The sequence below is a fragment of the Sander lucioperca genome, chromosome 7, assembly GCF_008315115.2.
Source record: "Sander lucioperca isolate FBNREF2018 chromosome 7, SLUC_FBN_1.2, whole genome shotgun sequence".
In the NCBI taxonomy this organism is placed as follows: Eukaryota; Metazoa; Chordata; class Actinopteri; order Perciformes; family Percidae; genus Sander; species Sander lucioperca.
Window position 1 is genome coordinate 6974832 of NC_050179.1, and position 18902 is coordinate 6993733.

At 39.6% G+C, this 18902-nt stretch overlaps 1 protein-coding gene across 1 annotated transcript in view; it reads left to right on the forward strand.

Moving 5' to 3' along the window:
* nell2a (neural EGFL like 2a) overlaps positions 1-14050 on the forward strand; it is a 90797-nt gene extending 76747 nt beyond the window's left edge. The window contains exons 16-20 of the mRNA XM_031283222.2: positions 822-962; positions 4080-4273; positions 7449-7625; positions 10699-10923; positions 13255-14050. Of these exons, the coding sequence (XP_031139082.1) occupies positions 822-962; positions 4080-4273; positions 7449-7625; positions 10699-10923; positions 13255-13296 (779 nt within the window). The 3' untranslated portion in view covers positions 13297-14050. The remainder of the gene's footprint in view (positions 1-821; positions 963-4079; positions 4274-7448; positions 7626-10698; positions 10924-13254) is intronic.
* The last annotated feature ends 4852 nt before the right edge of the window (positions 14051-18902 follow it).

Below are 18902 nucleotides of genomic sequence, written 5' to 3' on the forward strand. Positions count from 1 at the left end.
TGAAATATCAGAGTGATCCGTCTCTCTGTGTGTATTATGCTCATTGTTGAAAATTGTATTGGATTTGTTCTTGGTTGATGTGTGCAGGAACGTTGCAGGGTCGCTTGTTGAAATAAAAGGGTTGAATGTTGGCCTGTTGTAAACAGAAATGAGTAGTGAGAGAGTGAAAAAGAGAAACAAGGAAACCCATATGAAAAGAGCTGAATAGAAAAAAACGGGGGGAAAAAACAAAACTACAGAGAGGAGAACGTCAGAGCATGTAATAAAAGTATTTAATTAAAGACGAGAGCTGAAGGAGGAGGCAAAGTCAAGGATATTTCTTAGTGGAGCTCTGTGAAAACAAACATCAGATCCAGCTATTGACAACCACCCAAAGGATGCTCTGATGTCCCCTGATGTCCAAGCAGTTCACGTTCAATAAAAGTTTGCACACACCTCGGAATTTATCTGTTTGCCTGCATATGTTGGAGGATTTGACTGTGTAGGATTTTTACTGGTTTCAAAATAAAGCCTGTTAAATCTCTGGCTTCTAAGAATAGGCTTGTTATATTAGATTCATCCATTCCCTGCTATCTTTTATTGATGCAGATGTCCTTCTCTGGTCATGCAACTATGCTTGATCTATAAAGCCTACGGACTAGTTTCACTCAAATTCTAGACACGTTGTTTTATCAATTATGAATCAGTCAATGTTGAAAATGCCTACCAGGCAAGAATGGAGCTCAATAGTCCATTCACTGTAAAGAGCATATTTTGAAACCAACATGATAGTGATAGTGTATATGGATGTCTTATTGTTCCTTCTATTCTCTCCTCTTCAGATATTGATGAGTGTGCGGACGGCTTTGTTGAGTGTGATAGTAAATCCACTTGTGTCAACTTGCCCGGCTGGTACCACTGTGAGTGTCGTGATGGCTACCATGACAACGGCTTGTTTTCCGCCAGTGGGGAATCATGTGTAGGTGAGTGGTCCACCTTTGCTTTCTTTATGCAAATTAAAACAGTAATGGTGGAAAAGTTTATTTTTTTATTCTGTTTTTAGGATTGCAACGTGGATAAGTCAGGGGAATCACATTTTGTATAGAGCACAAATTTCACTTGTGAATGTATCACGTGTAAAACTGTGGTATTTCATGAATGTTTCATGTCATGAAGAAATTATTTGGTTTTCTATTCTTACAAAATTTACTAGGGCTGTCAAAATAACTCGTTAATTTCGATTAATTAATCTGAGAAAAAATAACGCGTTAAAAAAAATAACGCAGATTAATCCATTCCATATTGACGTTTGACCCGGAGCCGTTCTAGCCACCATTCGACTGTAAAATGAAGGAGGAAGACGAGAATGTGCTGCCTGGATCATTAACTGGAACATTTACTTGTAAAAATCTTCTTCCTGCCAACCCTGGCTACCGAAATCTGGTGCCACTGATATGTCTGCACTTCTCTCTGGTGCTCTGAAGACGATACAGGTAACACAAACACCGCTGCATGTGACGCTAGTTAACACTATACTCGACAGCAGCTAACGTTAGCCTACCGCTAGCTAGTTAACACTATACTCGACAGCAGCTAACGTTAGCCTACCGCTAGCTAGTTAACACTATACTCGACAGCAGCTAACGGTAGCCTACCGCTAGCTAGTTAACACTATACTCGACAGCAGCTAACGTTAGCCTACCGCTAGCTAGTAGCAGTAGCTGGATTAAACACGGTTACAATGCTGACAGCTAACGCCGAACGGTGTAAAGTTTGACTGTGTTTTACCAAAGAATTTCTAATATGGGAAGAAGTTCCACTCTCTCGTTACTTCCGGCTTCTGAACTGGTTGCAGTTCCACCAGAGTTCCATATAGGGGGTGCTCACAGGCCAGTGCAGAATGAATGGGACTCTATGAAGCTATACCCCTCAAAATCCACTTTTCTCAGGATATAATTTTTTGTCAAGTAATTTGAATGTTGCATTCGAAAGGGGAGGCTAAGAAAATACACACTGCTGGGAGTTAGATTTTTTTAAAGTGGCTTTTTTGTTCTAAAAAGCCTTTTAATATGTCAATGACGTCACACACATATACGGCCAGAGATACTGCTTTACAGCCAGCTCTGAGTCACTTCCTTTTTTCTCTCGAGGCATCGACAACACAGCTGACAGGTCAGGCTCTCCCTGTCAACACACGTGCTAGAAAGAGGTTTGCTAATGTTTTAAAGACCATGCCGAAATATTCACTCTGGCATTCTGGTTCTGCTTCGGATGCCGTCAAGCGGGATCTCTGATCGTAATCAGTCCTTCACTGACCAATCAGCATTCATTAGCAGAATGCTAGCGTGTTATGGGCAACAATGACTCAACCTGTAAGAAATGGAAAGGACATAAGTACTCGTTCATTCAACTTTCGACCTATAATCCATGTTGAGCTTGCAAAAACTACAATAAAATCTGAGATTTCTCAACGACAATCAGGCGAAAGAGACAAATTTAGCCGTCTAGCTCCATAGGGTCCCATTCATTTTGCACTGGACCGTGATCACCCCCAGTGGAACTCTGGTGGAACTGCAACCAAAGTAGGTACAATGGGGCTGAATAGGGAGTGGAACGGCTTTCCGTAGACGGGCTTTGGTTTTACTGTAGAGGACTGTGACTCAACAGCGGGATGTAACAATCTGCAGCTGCAGAGCTGCCTTCGGAAAAACAACACAGACGGTGCGTTCAGTGAAACTGGTAAACTACAGCTTCGTGGTGCATTTGAAGTTATTGTAAATGTCCTTGGTGGTTGTTTTTGTCGTTCAACAGCAATTTACTAGTGAAATAAGTTATTGTTATACATTATTATTAAATCATTTAATTTTGACAATATGGCCTTAGCAATAAACAAGCCGTTCTTTAATGTCACCAGCTGTTGTTAGTACCCTTTGTTTTCTTTTCTTTTTTTACTTTCTTAAAAAGTATCGGTTCAGGCACCGTTAATTATGTATGCGATTAATTTCGATTAATTAATCACAGAGTCTGTAATTAATTAGATGAATTTTTTTAATCGATTGACAGCCCTAAAATTTACATTTTTAAATGTGTCTTTGCCACTTGGACGTAAAATGTAACTAAAATTAGGTTTAAATTCTGGTTCATATCTTTTAGCACTTCAAGAATACCTTTATTGCATCTTACAGTTCCATAATGCCCCATTAACGGAAAACACCCCATTCATTTTCCACTGAATGTCCCCCTTTTACATCTCAGTCCCATCCGAGATTTAAAGGTCTTTTGATTTCTAGCTTCAGGATTGAGACGTTCAAGAAGAAAGCCCTAAAAATAGTGCTTTTTATTTTAAAGCAGAACTTTGTTGAAATATGTGCGCCACCCACCATGAGAAACTAAGCTTTTGTTTTATAAGATGTGTCGTTATGCTGCTGTAAGTAATGGTGTGATTGGATAGGTATGTCATTATCAGTGTGTTTTCCTCCCAAAACGTCAGCTTGCTTTTTGCAGCCTGCTCATTTTCTGGAACGTTCTCTCTGATACAGCCTGTCAGGAGAAGTGTCAGCTGTCAAAATGGAAACCCTCAATCTACAGCAACATCTAAGCCTTGCCTGTAACAATAGTGCTAGCGCTGCTCAACTCGTTGACCCCATCTTGGCTGTCAGTTTGAGTTGGGAGAGGCAGGGGATAAAAAGCAAATTAAAGGCACTCTCAATAAACCGAACCTGTCCGGACTTCACAAAGCAAAGTTATTATTTCGCCAAAAGTAGGTTTCTGGGTTACATTACAGTTGTATACTGTATGTTTCTCCGAGATCTGAAAAATGTTGTATCGCTACAATTTACAGCTTCATTTGAGCTGCAGCTTACGGGTGCAGAGAGCAGGTCTTTGTCTTGCTCAAGAGGACAAAGATGTGGGTGCTCATTACTACATATTCATTACATTACGTACTTCGAAACCAATCTGTGACAGAACATGCTCCTTTACCTTGTCACCATGTTACTAAAGCAAATATAATGGGGATTGTAATTTAAAAATTTAAAAATAAAAAAATGTTGCCTGCACTGAGCATATGTATGATATCATCTTTTTTGTGCTCCCTGCAGATATTAATGAATGCAAGACGGGGAGGAACACCTGTGCCAATGACACAGTGTGCTTCAACCTGGACGGAGGCTACGACTGCCGGTGCCCTCACGGGCACAACTGCAGCGGCGACTGTATCCATGACAACAAGGTCAAGCACAGTGGGCAGATCTGGGTGCTGGACAGTGATAGGTGCTCTGTGTGCTCCTGCCAGGTAAGAAACACTGAGTGCACAGAGAGAGAAGAGATAGACAGAGAAAAGCCAAAGCAGAGGTATATAGATTGAGTGAAACAGAAACAGAGATAGACAAGTGGAAGGATGGATAAGATACGAAAAGATGTAGAGGCAGATAGAAACAGAGGAAATATGCCCAGTGCCATAGATAGTTGAGTAATGATGTTTCCTCTGTCTGTTACTGTATGTGCACCCAACTGGTCTATGATTGAATTTTCTGTTTTTTGTTTATTCTCTCTCTGATTAAGTGTCTACTAAACAAAAAATAACAAAGCAACTGTAAACCTGTTCTTCCCTTCCCATGATGACGTCTCCCACAGTGCCAATCAGCAACAAATGTCACCTTGTTTTGTCATGTTACCATACTGCTCCCCTTGAACCAGTCAGTGATTTTATAAAAGCACAGTGGTGTAATGATTTTTTTTATTTTTTTTATTATTTAGACATGACGTGACGGTGCATTAAGGACCAATGTCATGCCACCTTTGGGTAACTAGTATTATGACCCAGTGGCATCAACATTTATGACAGTTAAGTAAATAAGTTGCGGTGCATTCTCAAGTTCAAATTTGTCATTTCATTTACTATATTTCTCTAATTAAACAATGGGTGATGAGTCGCTGGTGGGAGGTATAAGGGGTCACTCGTAGTGATGAACCCAGAGGGAAATATTACCAACTTTGCGGTCACTGTGGCACTTAGCAGCTGAAGAGCAGATATTTCTATTAGGAGTTGGTGGAGACCAAAACAGAGCTAAAAGGAGGCTGAATATTGTTCTTCAACAGATCACCAGAAACATGACTCCAAATACAAGTTGATAAAGTTGATAAAATGTCAGTGTTGTGTTTATAGCGTGTTTCTGCTGCTCCCAAATAGCCAAAAAACAACAACAGTTATTGCAGGTTTAAGTTAAAGAATAATAAATGAAGATAGGGCTTGTCATACATCAAAAACTCAGCTCTGGCTTTTCTGCAAGTGGAAGAGCAAGCAATGTGTGTCTTTTATGTGTCATCAGGCTTGCTTGTCTTGTACATTGATTTTTGCGTCATGCAGTGACGTCAATCATTTCCAAAAGATTAATTTCTGCTCAAAATGAAAGACCCTGTGCATACCCCCTCTCCTTTTTTAAAGAAACGAGAAAATGTGTAGCCATGGAAAGAGACTACAAGTGAGTGCCGACTGCTGATGGAAACACTGGTACCATAAACCCTGATGTGACAGTGCTGTTGACAATGACAGTGATGCTGTTGTGATGAGTAATTTCATTAAAGTGCATGAGCTATATGTAGTGATTTTTAAAGGTCTACCAGAGTGACTCAGGCTTTTGATGTAGTTGCTTTGAGTGATTTCTGACACCACAGTGACAAGGCATCTGGGAACAAGTTGTCCGTAAAACTCATTTGATCATCCTAAACACATTTTCTCTCAAAGATTATCAGGTCACGGACCAGTCATACTTTGCATTTCAGCGTTTCACTCAACCTAATGCCAAGTGTCTGGCAGTAGTGGAAGGTGATTATAGTGGATTAGTGTCGGTAGTGAATGATCAAGCAGCAAATTATTCATTTGATTACAAAGGACCAGGGCAGAAATGGCTTCTTAATTAAATGAGTCATATTAATTGATTTGAGAGATTGAAGAGCTGCCTGTCAAAATGAGTTGTATTGAGCGATTGAAGAAGCAGAGGAGTAAACATGTTATTGTTTTGGAGTTAGACGGACACAGCTGGATATTAGAGGGAGAGCTGTGACTAACTGATGGGGGAAACCAAGGTCAAAAATCACAGAGAAGACAAAGACTGGGATGTGCAATATGCAAATAGTTCTTAGAGCACCAGATGGGTGGGGTTTACCGCATGAGTGCATCTGTCAGTGGGGAAGCTAAGCTCTAAAACATTTCAAAAATTAAATTTAAAATTAAATTTGATTTAATTGGCAGAAACTCCAGGTATCCCAGAATGGCCTAGGTGGCCCAGAATCCTAAATGAGGTGAAAATAAAGAAAAACTATGCAGAACTGAAATTATTATTTGGGCGTTGAAGAACCTGCAGGTTTAAATGTTATTTTTATTTGTCATGCATTTAGTACATTTTTGTTTTCATTAATACTCATTTTGATATAAAAAACTATAACAGACTAACATGTAAAAAAAAAAAAGATAAAACAAAGTATGGCACAACATCAGAATTAAACAATAATAGCATCATCATCATCATAATTAAAATTGCCAATAAGAATCATAAGACTGGGAGCCTAGAGGTTAAGGCAGCAACTATGAACAGCAACGCCCCTGGTTCATGTCTCATGTCATTCCCCATCTCTCTCCTCTCATTTACTGTCATCTCTTCTTTTAATGACCTAGTAAAGGCATAAAAATAGCTGAAAACAAATTAAAGGATCACATTTTATCTTTAAATCCCTGAAGTCTCTAGTGGTGTGTGTGTGTGTGTATATATATATATATACAGGTATATTTGTTTTTATTATTATTATTATTATTTTGGTGGTATTTTTTAATTTTTTTTGGTCAAGATCATTTGTTTATTATTGAGAAGCAGGAACCAAAGATTTTTGGGCATTTTTACTTAGACAATTAGGTAAACTATTAATCGATTTAAAAAAAAAGTTGCCAATTCATTATCAACTGTCAACTAATTGATTAATCGACTAATCTTTTTCATGTGTCTGGAACTAACATTATTTTATTTATTTCCTTTGTGGCTCAGACAGTTGCACATTGAAGTGGCAGCACCAGATGTATGTAGAGAGAAGTATGTGACAAATATGCGACCAATGTAATGAGTTGAATTCAAACCCCCAGCAGTTCTTGTATGTGGAAGGCAACTTAAATCACTGAGACTAGACAGCCAAGTAGCACTTCTTCAACCCCCAAACCGATGAACAGGAACTCCTAAAGAACCATTGAGTCTCAGTATTCATGAAATACGTTTCACTCCAGTGTGTCTTTCCCAAAGTACGAGCTGAGACTGAATAGCCATAAAATATAGCTTCAAATCAGTTGCTAGGCTGCACAGCCTTTATTACAGTATTTATTATCAACATACATGCATAATGATCCCATCACACAACTGGCCTTGTCTTTGCATGCATTTATATGTTTGCTCATGTGATATATGTTTGTGCTCTCTGCTCAGGCTGGCCAAGTGATGTGCCGCAGGATGGTTTGCGACTGCGACAACCCCAACGCCGACCTGTTCTGCTGCCCTGAGTGCGACCCTCGACTGAGCAGCCAGTGTCTGCACCAGAACGGCCTGCTCACCTATGGCAGCGGGGACACATGGGTGGAAAACTGCCAGCAGTGCCAGTGCCTGGTGAGTAAGGCTGGATAAATAAACCACTGCATGTTTATAAAACTTACATCGCAGGAGTTTAGTCCACGCTTTTATCAGAAGCAAATTACGCTGACAGCAATAGCAACATAAGCTTTTGCTGTGCCACAGTGCCCACACAAGAAATGGAACAAATACTCCAGTCTCCATGGAAATGCTCACAAATGAGAGAGGTGCTATGTAAAGAAAGTCAAGGAGAGAAGTTTTGTGGCAAGAGACGGGGACTGATTAAGAGGTGAATAGGAAGGTTGTAGAGAGGAGAAAATGAAGATTGCTTTTCCACTCATGGCAGAAGAAAGGGAGTGAGTGTTTAGTGAGATTTTAAAGAATTCAAAGGACCCTCTGCACTGTTGTCTGCTGTGATAGAATTATACATTTTTATTAAAGGATACTTCCAAGGTTGAGAGAACAGTAGAAAATGTGTGTGCCTGGAGAGTGAGAGTTGTAACACTGTGTATCATCTGTGTGTGCTTTGAGAAGGCTGTGTTGATTGATGAGTATTTGCAGCATGTGTGTTTTGTGGTGTTGAGTGTCCTCTATTGTACATGCAGTCCTATTTCTCATACAAAACAAAAAAACATTGTGTTCGTCATATAAATCTCTCACAGTAAGACATATGCACTATTTTCTTTGCGGTCACGTCTTCTGCTGTGTCGACCTTTTCCAAGGTTTACACAGTGCTGCTGTTCAAACAACAACAAACTACCTGTGATGCCCCCTCACCACACATCCAAATGCATATTAAATGCAAATGTCATCCTTTACATTCTGTCTCACTGTCTTGTCTCACCCCCACTCAGCTGTACCACACACCCACACCAGTGTCACTCCTTCTGTTCAGTGACTCACAAATCATCTTCACTGTGTGGATCTCAAACAAGCACTTTAAAACTCCTTTTTCTTCTATTTCCACTCCCTTTTGTTGCATTTAAAGATCAACCATACGTGTAGCTAATATAAGTTGGCTCCAGTCTGACAGATTTATGGTCGGAGTAGCAACAGCAATGCCATTTCCTCCCTCCCTCCGCCCGCCATTGTAATGCCCGGACCTGAGGGTTGCTTTTTGGATTTCTTACAGCGAGCCATTATAGGTGAGCTTGAAAATCACTGCTCAGCTGAGAGGCAGCTGGGAAGCACATTCGGATGAAAATGGGTTTGCACGGCTTCACTCTCGCTGAGGCAGTGCTCACTGTAGGCACTTATATATGTTGACAGAAACAGACACAAACGCATTTTGAGAATGCAGGCATGCCAGTCTCAGCAGCAGAGCATACAACCACACACATACAGTATACAAACATGAGTATGTACATATTGTAGTACACACACACACATACTCCATGTTTGAAAATGTAGTCACACCTGTGACCACATAAACACATGTTCATGCTTTCATACATCCATGCATACACACAGTCAGACATAAAACACACTCAATTTAAGATGCACAGAAACATACACGGCAAAGCAAAGGACCACCAGCCATACAGTATAAAGAACAGCACTTGAAAGGGCGGGGGAGAAGGCTGCTGAGCGATACCGTACGGGGCCCTAGTAGCGTGACAGGGACGTGAAATGAACCTTGAATGCTGCTACACTTAGCAGAGCCATGGCTGTCCAGACTCAGCAGGGGCCTTAAAATACACAGTGACAGCAGCCAGATGGGCAAATCATTCTCCCAAGACCAAGATGTGAATCCTTCTCCTCTACCCGCGCAATCATTTGAAATCAAGAATGTGTCCTTTGCAGAATGTGAACACATGGGCCACTTGATAATGTGATTTGCTATCTTGTTAAATCACCAGGAGATCAAAGAAGCAAATTCCTTCGCCATAGGTCGCGCTTCAGGTCGAGGCGAATAAAACAGAGAGCGTGATTACTGCTGGCTGATTCCCAGGCAAATAGAAATGTCACTAGTTTTAATCTCCTGGAGGCATTTTATAACATGCAGTGTTATCCTTACATCTGTCTATGTAAAAGCAAAAAGATTAAATTACAGTGAGATACCATGACCACTGAATGCATAGCCAGATTAAAATAATAACCTTCTGAAATATCACAAAGAAATAAAAAGGTTTAGGTTGATCAAGTTTTTATGGCACACTGCTCTGTGTGAAAGGCAAATAAAAGCTGGTTGTATAGCAAATCTCTTTCGCTTTTGGATCATAGGCCACATCTACATGAACAGACAAAGATGACAGTGTCCCTTTTCGCAGTATGGGATGGATACCTGAGGCTACATTCAATCCCTCCCTCCGGCTACGAGCAAAGAGTGCCACTCGGGGGGATTTCCCACTTCAAATATTTACACACTGCACGGAGGCAGGGAGTGGGCATTAACACTGCGTGAGCCTCTGCTTTATAGCCAGCCTAATTTACTACAACATTCCCAAAAATGCTGAGCCAGATGATTTTCACTGATATTAAATATCCCCAGTGGGACACTTGCATCAAGCCAGTTGTAACTTAATGTGTGTATGCCTTTTGTGTCTGTGTGTGTGCTTAAACATATACAGCACATATTTCATGTCCAGAGTATGGGTGATGTAGAAACGTTCATGGATGGCAGTGTAAGCAGAAGTGGGTCAGGCCAGAGTGATGTAGTGTAAAGTAGTTAGGATGTGTAAAGTTGGTCAACATATATGACCCGTTTTCTCAGGCCAATAGAAAATGGCAGCAGGAGGAATCCAATAAGGCTCTCTGTGCCGAAGGTTTGCTGGGAGATTAATATGGTAACAACAATGAGAGAGGGGGACTAGAACAAGTCAATTAAAAAGCTGGAGCATTTACTTGTATAAACTGAAAAAATAATAATTGCTGACTGTGTTGGAAGATTGCTCTGCTCATCTATATTTTCTCAGTACCTTAACTTTTTTTTTCTCATCAAGTGGAGAAGCTCCCTCTAGCATGCAAATACACAGCGTCAGGAGAAACATGTATATTTGCATGAATAACTTGATTAGGGCTGGAAAATGCAATAGTGCGTTTGCACAGACTATTTTCTTTCTTCTCTGTCTGTCGATCTATCTCAAATGTTCTCTCTCTGCCTCTACAGCAGGGGCAGGTGGACTGCTGGCCTCTGCCATGCCCGCCCGTGGACTGTGAATTTACCGTGGTGCCTGAGGGCGAGTGCTGTCCCCGCTGTGTCACCGACCCCTGCCAGGCCGACACTATCCGCAACGACATCACCAAGACGTGCACGGACGAGCACAACATCTCACGCTTCAGTGGCTCCTCCTGGATTAAACATGGCACAGAGTGCACCCTGTGCCAGTGCAAGGTAAGGTACCAGCCCCACCAGCAGCCTCCGAGCAGCAAATTACAGTTTGTCTACTTCAGTGGCAGACAACACACCAAAGAAAAATGGTTTGGAAATTGAGAACCCTCTGTGCTTTGTCAGAAAAAGAAGAGTACACTGTGGCCCAGACTGTGTATTGTGGAGGCAATTTGTGCATCTTTAACAGCTCATGGCTGTATTTATTACACGTGGTGGTAAATATGTCTGTAGGTGTTGATGCAGCTGTTGGTGCTGATTCTGATCCACACACAAACCTTTGGCACATAGGAAAGACACATTTCACCAAATTTTAAAGAGCAGTAGGCTAATAGAAAATGGCCACAAATGGAGAGAAGGAGGTTAATGAAATGAGTAACTCTCAATCTATCATGTAAACCAAAATACACACAGTTCCATGTGATAGTGGTTGCCTTGAGAGAGAAAATCTAATATTCATACTCCAAGAATGTACTTTTTTGTTCAAAAGCACAATATAGAGCCAAATACCAAATAAGATGGGATGTTTGAGATTTGAGAACTTCGCTTTCAATTGTCTTCAGTTTGATATTATTAGGGACCAATTTATAGGCAATGTATTAACAAGAATACTCTATCGCTTATCTTTAAAGCAATAGTTCATTTTTTGGGGGGGGGAAATGTGCATATTCACTCTCTTGCAGAGAGTTACATAAGAAGATTGATTCTTCTATATCTGTCTGCTAAATATGAAGTTTCAGCTAACTGCCATTTAGCTTAAATTAGCATAAAGACTGAAAACGGCTAGCCAGGCTCTGTACAAAGTTAACAAAATCTGCCTGCCAGCACGTCTAAAGCTCACTTAACACGTTATACCTCATTATATCCGTCTAAAAAAAGTTGCGTTTTGTGCCGAACTATTTCTTTAAGGGACCACTGTGAGGTTGCCTAGCAACCTGACGACAAAACTCCTTTTTGCAGTCTTATGCTAAACTAAGACAGCCAGCTGTGGCTTCATATTTAATGCACAGATATAAGAATGTTTCCATTTTTCTCGCATAATTGGTTTGAGTAAATCAGATGGAGAAAGCTGCTCTCCACAAGTTTTTGTGGCACAGAACAGTCACTGGGTAAGTGAACTATGTAGGCGAATATTCTCTTCATTTAACATTTGTGAGCATTAATTGTTTTGCCCCAGCTTTAGGACTTATCCACAAAGATCTCCCTTGCCTGAGTTTCTAGGATGGAATATTTTCTCTCTGCTTGCCTGACAATGAAAACAAATCTTTCAGAAATGATGGCAGCCATTTTAAACAGACAAACTGATAAATATTTAAAGTATTTCTGCTAACTTTTAAAATAATGTCAAAGACATAAGGCAAATGTACTGAAAACAATAATTGGTGCGCGCCAATTGATGCTCCAACAGTATTTTGGTAAAAGGTTGTTATTTATATTTAGGCACTAGGCAGGCACAAGTTTGTATGCTTTATAGATGGCCCCATTAATGTTATATAACGTTACATAAGACAGGAGGGCAACTGTTGGGTGCTTGCTGCTGCTTTCGTCATTTGTTTGGCAGTAGAACACCGGTAAAGCCAGCAGCTGCTTGTCAAGAAATGTTTGGCCCGCATCCAAAATAAGAACTCTGCTAAAAACAGGCTCAATATGGATTTTTTTTTTAATCTATTTATTTGTTTAGCATAATTATAATTAATAATTTGTTTCTTAAATAAATATTGTCCTCTGGGGGAAAAAGCCTCCTCTTTTTTTTCTTTAAGCTCTCTCTAAACAGCTGAAGAAAAGACAGCTTTGGTCGCTGGGTCCTCATTTGACAGTTCAATATCGAACCAAAGTCTGAGTAGGAGCGTCAAAGCAGTTTGACACGCCTCAAAATACTTTGGGGCGTGTTTGGCCATTTAAAACAATAGGTGTACTTCAAAACGCATGCATCTAGGCCTTTACATTGCATTTAAATACATGAATGTGGAATACATATTTTTGAACAGTGCTGCTTTCAGTACAGTCAGTTTTACTGAGTTCTTTTGGTCAGTTTGGGGATTTCGCACATACAGTGCTGTGCCTGCAAACCTTTAGAGATCCAGGGAGTTTATCAGTCCCCTAGTTTAAAGCGAAATGACACATTTGTATTCTCAGTAGAATAACTTCACCTTGGATCAGTTGCTGCCAAAATGACACAGAGGAATTCTAAATGCGTAACTGAATCTGTATGCTGCAGCATCGCCACCACCTGAAAATATTAACTGTTGAGCTTCAAAAAGACTTTTTGAAGAAGAGTTTAAATTGTGACGATAATCCACTCGTGTTTCTTTGCCTTCTATCTCTTCTCCTCTCCAGAATGGACACATCTGTTGCTCAGTGGACCCCATGTGCCTTTAGTCCCGGCAGATCTGAAGGCACCTGTACAGTGTTCTCCATGTAAAAAAAAAAAGTAACACCACCCCTATGTCTCCCCACTGTCCCCCTCACAGGCGTGGGTCAGATAGTGTTTGTTAAGATTTGTTTTTGCCTGCTAAACCAGATGGATGGGGGTTACTAATCAGGATAATTCATACAATGTCACATTGTCCAATACAGACAATTGCTCAAATGTAACCTTCAGGTACTTTCTGCAGATTGCTAGCTCTTATTGTATGTTCTATATGGTAAAACCCCAGCCAACTGGTACCTCATGCACGTCGAGCATTAACATTGTTCAAATACTGTGTGACCCACGTCTGCCTCCTCAACTCCTCTTTATACCAAATGCAAACCTATATCATACCAAACAGATGACGGACTACAGTTTCCTAAAACCCACTCTCTTTGTTCTGTCTCACCACTTAAGAGTGAACCTTTAAGGATCACCGTTCCCCACTCCGAATCATCGCTACATGAATCTGTAACATATTAATATTACTGGCATGACTGTGCTTGATGTCCAAAAATTTTTGCTGATTTCTAAATTCTCAGTTATGATGATATCTTAGATAGAGTAAAGGCAGTTAGCATAAGGTTCTGTTGCCACATTTATGAATTGTCTATATTATGTGGTGCATTGTAGCTTTTTGTTCCATTTCTCTTTTTTGTAATTATTTCCCCCAAGCTTGTTATTGTGTAATAGTGAAATAAAAGTATTTCCATTTACATTTAATTCATGTCTTTGGCTTATGTATGAGTGTGATGTTTCTCTCAGTTGCCAGTTTATTAGGTACACCTAGCTGAAACGAATGCAGTGTAATACAACAGTCCTGCCATAAATCCTACCTTGATGAAGATTATAATGTTCGTGTAAGTGTTTCTATTATTTTGTCTACTCCATTTATATCAATGAGGGTAGGCTAAATAACAGAACACCTCTCTGTATATAGCAATACTGTTTTACAGCACCACAAACAACATCCTCCAAAATGATCATAAAGTTGAATCAACACCTCTCTAAAACAGTTTCAACAAACACTGAATATTATGACCTTAGATTAGAGTAACATCACTCATTTAATTGACTATATATGAATATTTGGTACTGTAATACAGTTTTTATCAGGTGCAGGGTACTTTTTCCTATGGCCTCCCTTATAACGGGTAAGTTGTAAATACTAGATTTATGAAATGTTAATACAAAATTTACAAACACTTTTATCAACATCAATCAATCAACATTTATTTATATAGCACTTTACAGTAACCAGCAGGTATCCAAAGTGCTTTACATCAGGAACCAAGAATAAAACAACATATCATACAATAAAAATATTTTTTTATATGAAGAACAAACGTATTAACCATTAACAGTGCCAACGTCTTTGTAAAAGATAACATCATTTTAAAGTTCATTATTGACCTTGCAAACAACGACAGACAAAATGATCTCACCTCATCTTCATTTTGCTTACTTGGCATGCAGTTGTAAATGTTTTAGTGGCCCTTGAGGTGAGAATGTTTTGTCAACATCTTATTAATTCTGTTCACCTACCTATAATAGGTGAATACATTTAATATTTTCAATTTTCTATATTTGTGTTTCCTTTAAAGCTATAGTGCGTAGTTTCTGTTGTCCCCATGAGGAATTCAAAGTAATGACAACAACACTGTCAGCGCGTCCACGTGATACAGCCTTCCGTGATCGCGCACGCGCCCCCACCCCTCCTCTACGCAGTTGCTAGTAGCCAAGGAGGACACGGAGGATTAAAAAAACATGATGGACTCTTCAGAGGAGGTAAATGTCTTCACTCAAGCTTCTGCGCGGGAAAGTCACCGGACGACACAATCTTCGGGAACACAGCCATACTGAGAAATACAGAGAGAGTTGTGTGGAGCTGATAGTCTTAATTAGCTTTGTAGCAACTCATTTGGCAATGTTTAGAATGTAACGGATGTTCATTATTATCAAAAAGTTACGCACTAAAGCTTTAAATTACATTAAACACAACAATCTGTACAGTAGATGTAGTGATATCATGCTCATTAAGTTACATTGATCTTAAATACTTAAAAATAAATAAAATTAGCAGTTCAGTATATTCATCATGGAGTAATAGTACAGGATATGTGTTGCGATTGTGGCCTCACTCTTTATACAGTATGTATATGAAACTAGTCATTATCTATATTGGATGGCTTAATGGGCTAACTGTGCATGTTAATAGGTTACAAACCTAATGCTTTACCTTAGTACCAATGCACCATTGGTAATCTCATACTAGATTAAAAGTGTTTTTTTAAAAGGATTATCAGTATTTATTACCATCTGCTGAGATAAGCGATTTAGCCTTCCACCATCAGACACTACCTTGGGCGATACAGAGGGTATGATTGATTCTGTAAATTGAATAAGTAATCAAATTTGTGGCTTTCATAGATACAATACTAAGAGTTGTACCATGATTTGGATTTCAAATGAGGCCTCTTGTGTTGAATACACTTCAACATCCACATATTTGGATGCAGAGCAAAGACTATCCTAGTTGTAGCACACAAATCCCTCTCCTCCATACTTTGTCCTGTGCCTCTGGAGATAGTAGTAATACTTGTATCGCAGAAGAGCCCTCAAAGCTCCTAATATAATTATCTATCAGTTCACAGTGGCGGACAAATGAGTTCAGCCTGGAGATGGCTTTATTTCCCTGTGGAGCATCCTCTCCCCTACTGACTGATTCCCTGACTCTACCTCGCAGCTGCTTACATTAACAAACACACAACGTAATGGAGCCCATTTATATTCTAACACACTCTCCGCTCACTTGAGCTTTTTCTGCTCCTCTCGCCCAATAAAAAAACTTTTTACCTCAGGTTATCCTGACTCCAAACTCATCCCTGAGTTGAATGATAGGGCAGGGGACATGGGCAGTGGACAGTGGGCAGTTCGCAGTGGCTGCTCGTAGGTTGGCAAGGGCACCATCTGGCCTGCTTTGGTCCAGTGGCTTCTAGCTGGTGGTGGCATGGAGCCAGTGGGCACCTGGGTAGTGGTGGCACAGCAGGGCACACTGGTCCTCCAGCTGGCTCCTAAATGTCCAATTTTCCATGGCAGTGCTGAACCCTCTGCAACAGATGCCGGGACCCATGGGGAGTCCACTTCACTGCCTGTCCTATATTCACCGTTAATAACCACACATATCATTGTGATTGTGGCGGGCAAAGCAAGGCAACAGAGAAAATTCAGTTTTACTTTAGCAGAGAGTTTAAATTGATAAAAATGCATCAGCATGCAATATTATGTGCTTTATGACCGTTTTTTCATTACGTTTTCAGTGATCTTCCATTCTTCACTGGCTCTAATTGGTTTGTAAAACTCACTGCGCTGGTAAAGAGATCTCTGTGGAGAAAGAAAGAGAGAACAGGAGCATGCAATCACTTGGCAATCATCATGTATGCAGTAAGTATAGGAAGAATCATAACATAAACAAGTGTAGTTTAAAGTTTTTACTTGTAGAATATTTACCTCATATCACTGCAATGTAGACTTCTGTTTCTGATATTTCTGTTTATTTGTCAGTTTCTAGAAATGTGCAGGATTGACTGACTGCACAAACATATAGAGCATCAGCCAGAACAAGAAGAAAAGTCACTTTGAATCGCCATATTTGTCTGTATGAAAACAAACACGCACAAGTACAAATGCTCTACAGTCCCACGGTGCCTATGGCTTGGTGGTTTTCCAGATTTAACTGTGGCTGCTGCTGAAACCTAAATAATCAGGTAAGCCACCATTCATCAGGAACCGATTCACTTAAATTACACTTGCTAATTAGCACTAAATACAAACTGAAGCTTGTTAGCGTAGGGATGGGTGGGCCTGAGTGGATTTATGCAAGTGTCACTTAAACATGGGAAGCACTACTGTGTTTTTGTGTAAATTTGGCAAATGTTTTCATTAGTCCTCTCCAAATTGAATAAACTACAAATCAAACTGTTCTGCTGTTGTAGCTGTATATTACATCTGGAAACCAGATGTTATGTTGGTATGATTAAGCCTATCCTGCACCTTGTCAAGATGTAAATGTGGTACGTTCCACCAATTTGGCCCAGACTAAAATATCCCAACAAGTATTGCATGGATTGCCATTCAATTATAAATGGACATTTGTGGTTCCCAGATGATAACTCTTTCTGACTTTGCTGATCCCCTGACTTTACCTGTAGCACCACCAGGTTGACACCAGGTTATTGGTGAAATATCTCAACAACTATTTGCCATGACATTTTGTGCACACATTTATGTCACCCTCAGGATGACTTGTAAAAACTTGACCCAGTGACTTTTCATTTGGCACGATCAAAGAAAAATACCTGCAAAATGAATGACATTCCCGTCAGTCTCAGATTAACTTTGTGATTAGTGTTGATTACCGAATGTCAGACATGTCGTAAGAGCTAGTTCTGTTGTAGTGCAACCCTTAGTCTTGTTTCCTTTTATATCATAATTGGAATGAGAGATTTAATAGAATTTAAAATGTGATTTTTTTTTTTAATGGAGGATTCTGAAATAATAAAAAGCTACATTTAACAATTGTCAGGTTAATTGGACAATGTACAGAAACAACATTTAAAAAAATCAGTTTGCTGAGGGAGACAGAGTGAGTGGACCTTGAGTTACGATTTTTCAAACTACATTTTAGTTTTGTTTCATTGCATTGTCCAATAAATCTTGTTTTTTATTACTTCAGAGTCCTCCAACAAGGTCTCCAAGGTCAAGAATAAACTTTCATGCTCAAGAAAAATGTGATGATTACTGTTAGATATATTTAATAATTGTACAGCAAATCTTTATTCTTTTTTTGTGAGTCCTTCACATGAATAGTCACCCTCTATATTATTGTGTGTCATGTCTTCCCGGGATGGGCCACACCTTTTCCTTATTTCATAACTTATTAATCATCCCAGGAGCCCTCAGATATTACAAGCACTTGGAGAGGTCCCAACCCTGGTTTGATAACTACTGCCTCCAATTCTGTCTGTTCACGTTTCCTTAGATATTTTCAACCCAATCTATAACTCATTTACACGTATACATGTGTTGTAAGCAAATCCTGTTGGGAAACAAATTCAAATTTGTTTCTCACTGGCATAAATCAAACAGAGTGAGTGGACCTTGAGTTACGATTTTTCAAACTACATTTTAGTTTTGTTTCATTGCATTGTCCAATAAATCTTGTTTTTTATTACTTCAGAGTCCTCCAACAAGGTCTCCAAGGTCAAGAATAAACTTTCATGCTCAAGAAAAATGTGATGATTACTGTTAGATATATTTAATAATTGTACAGCAAATCGTTATTCTTTTTTTGTGAGTCCTTCACATGAATAGTCACTTTCTATATTATTGTGTGTCATGTCTTCTCGGGATGGGTCATTCCAAAGGGATGACACAAACAATTCTAATTCAAATGAAATCAATACAGGATTTAAAAGCAAAAGTTGCTGGATTTTTCAACAGTCACTAGTGGCTACAAATCCTCTCAGCGGTGCAACAGTTAGTGCTTATATTGATATCTAAATTCTTAACTTGA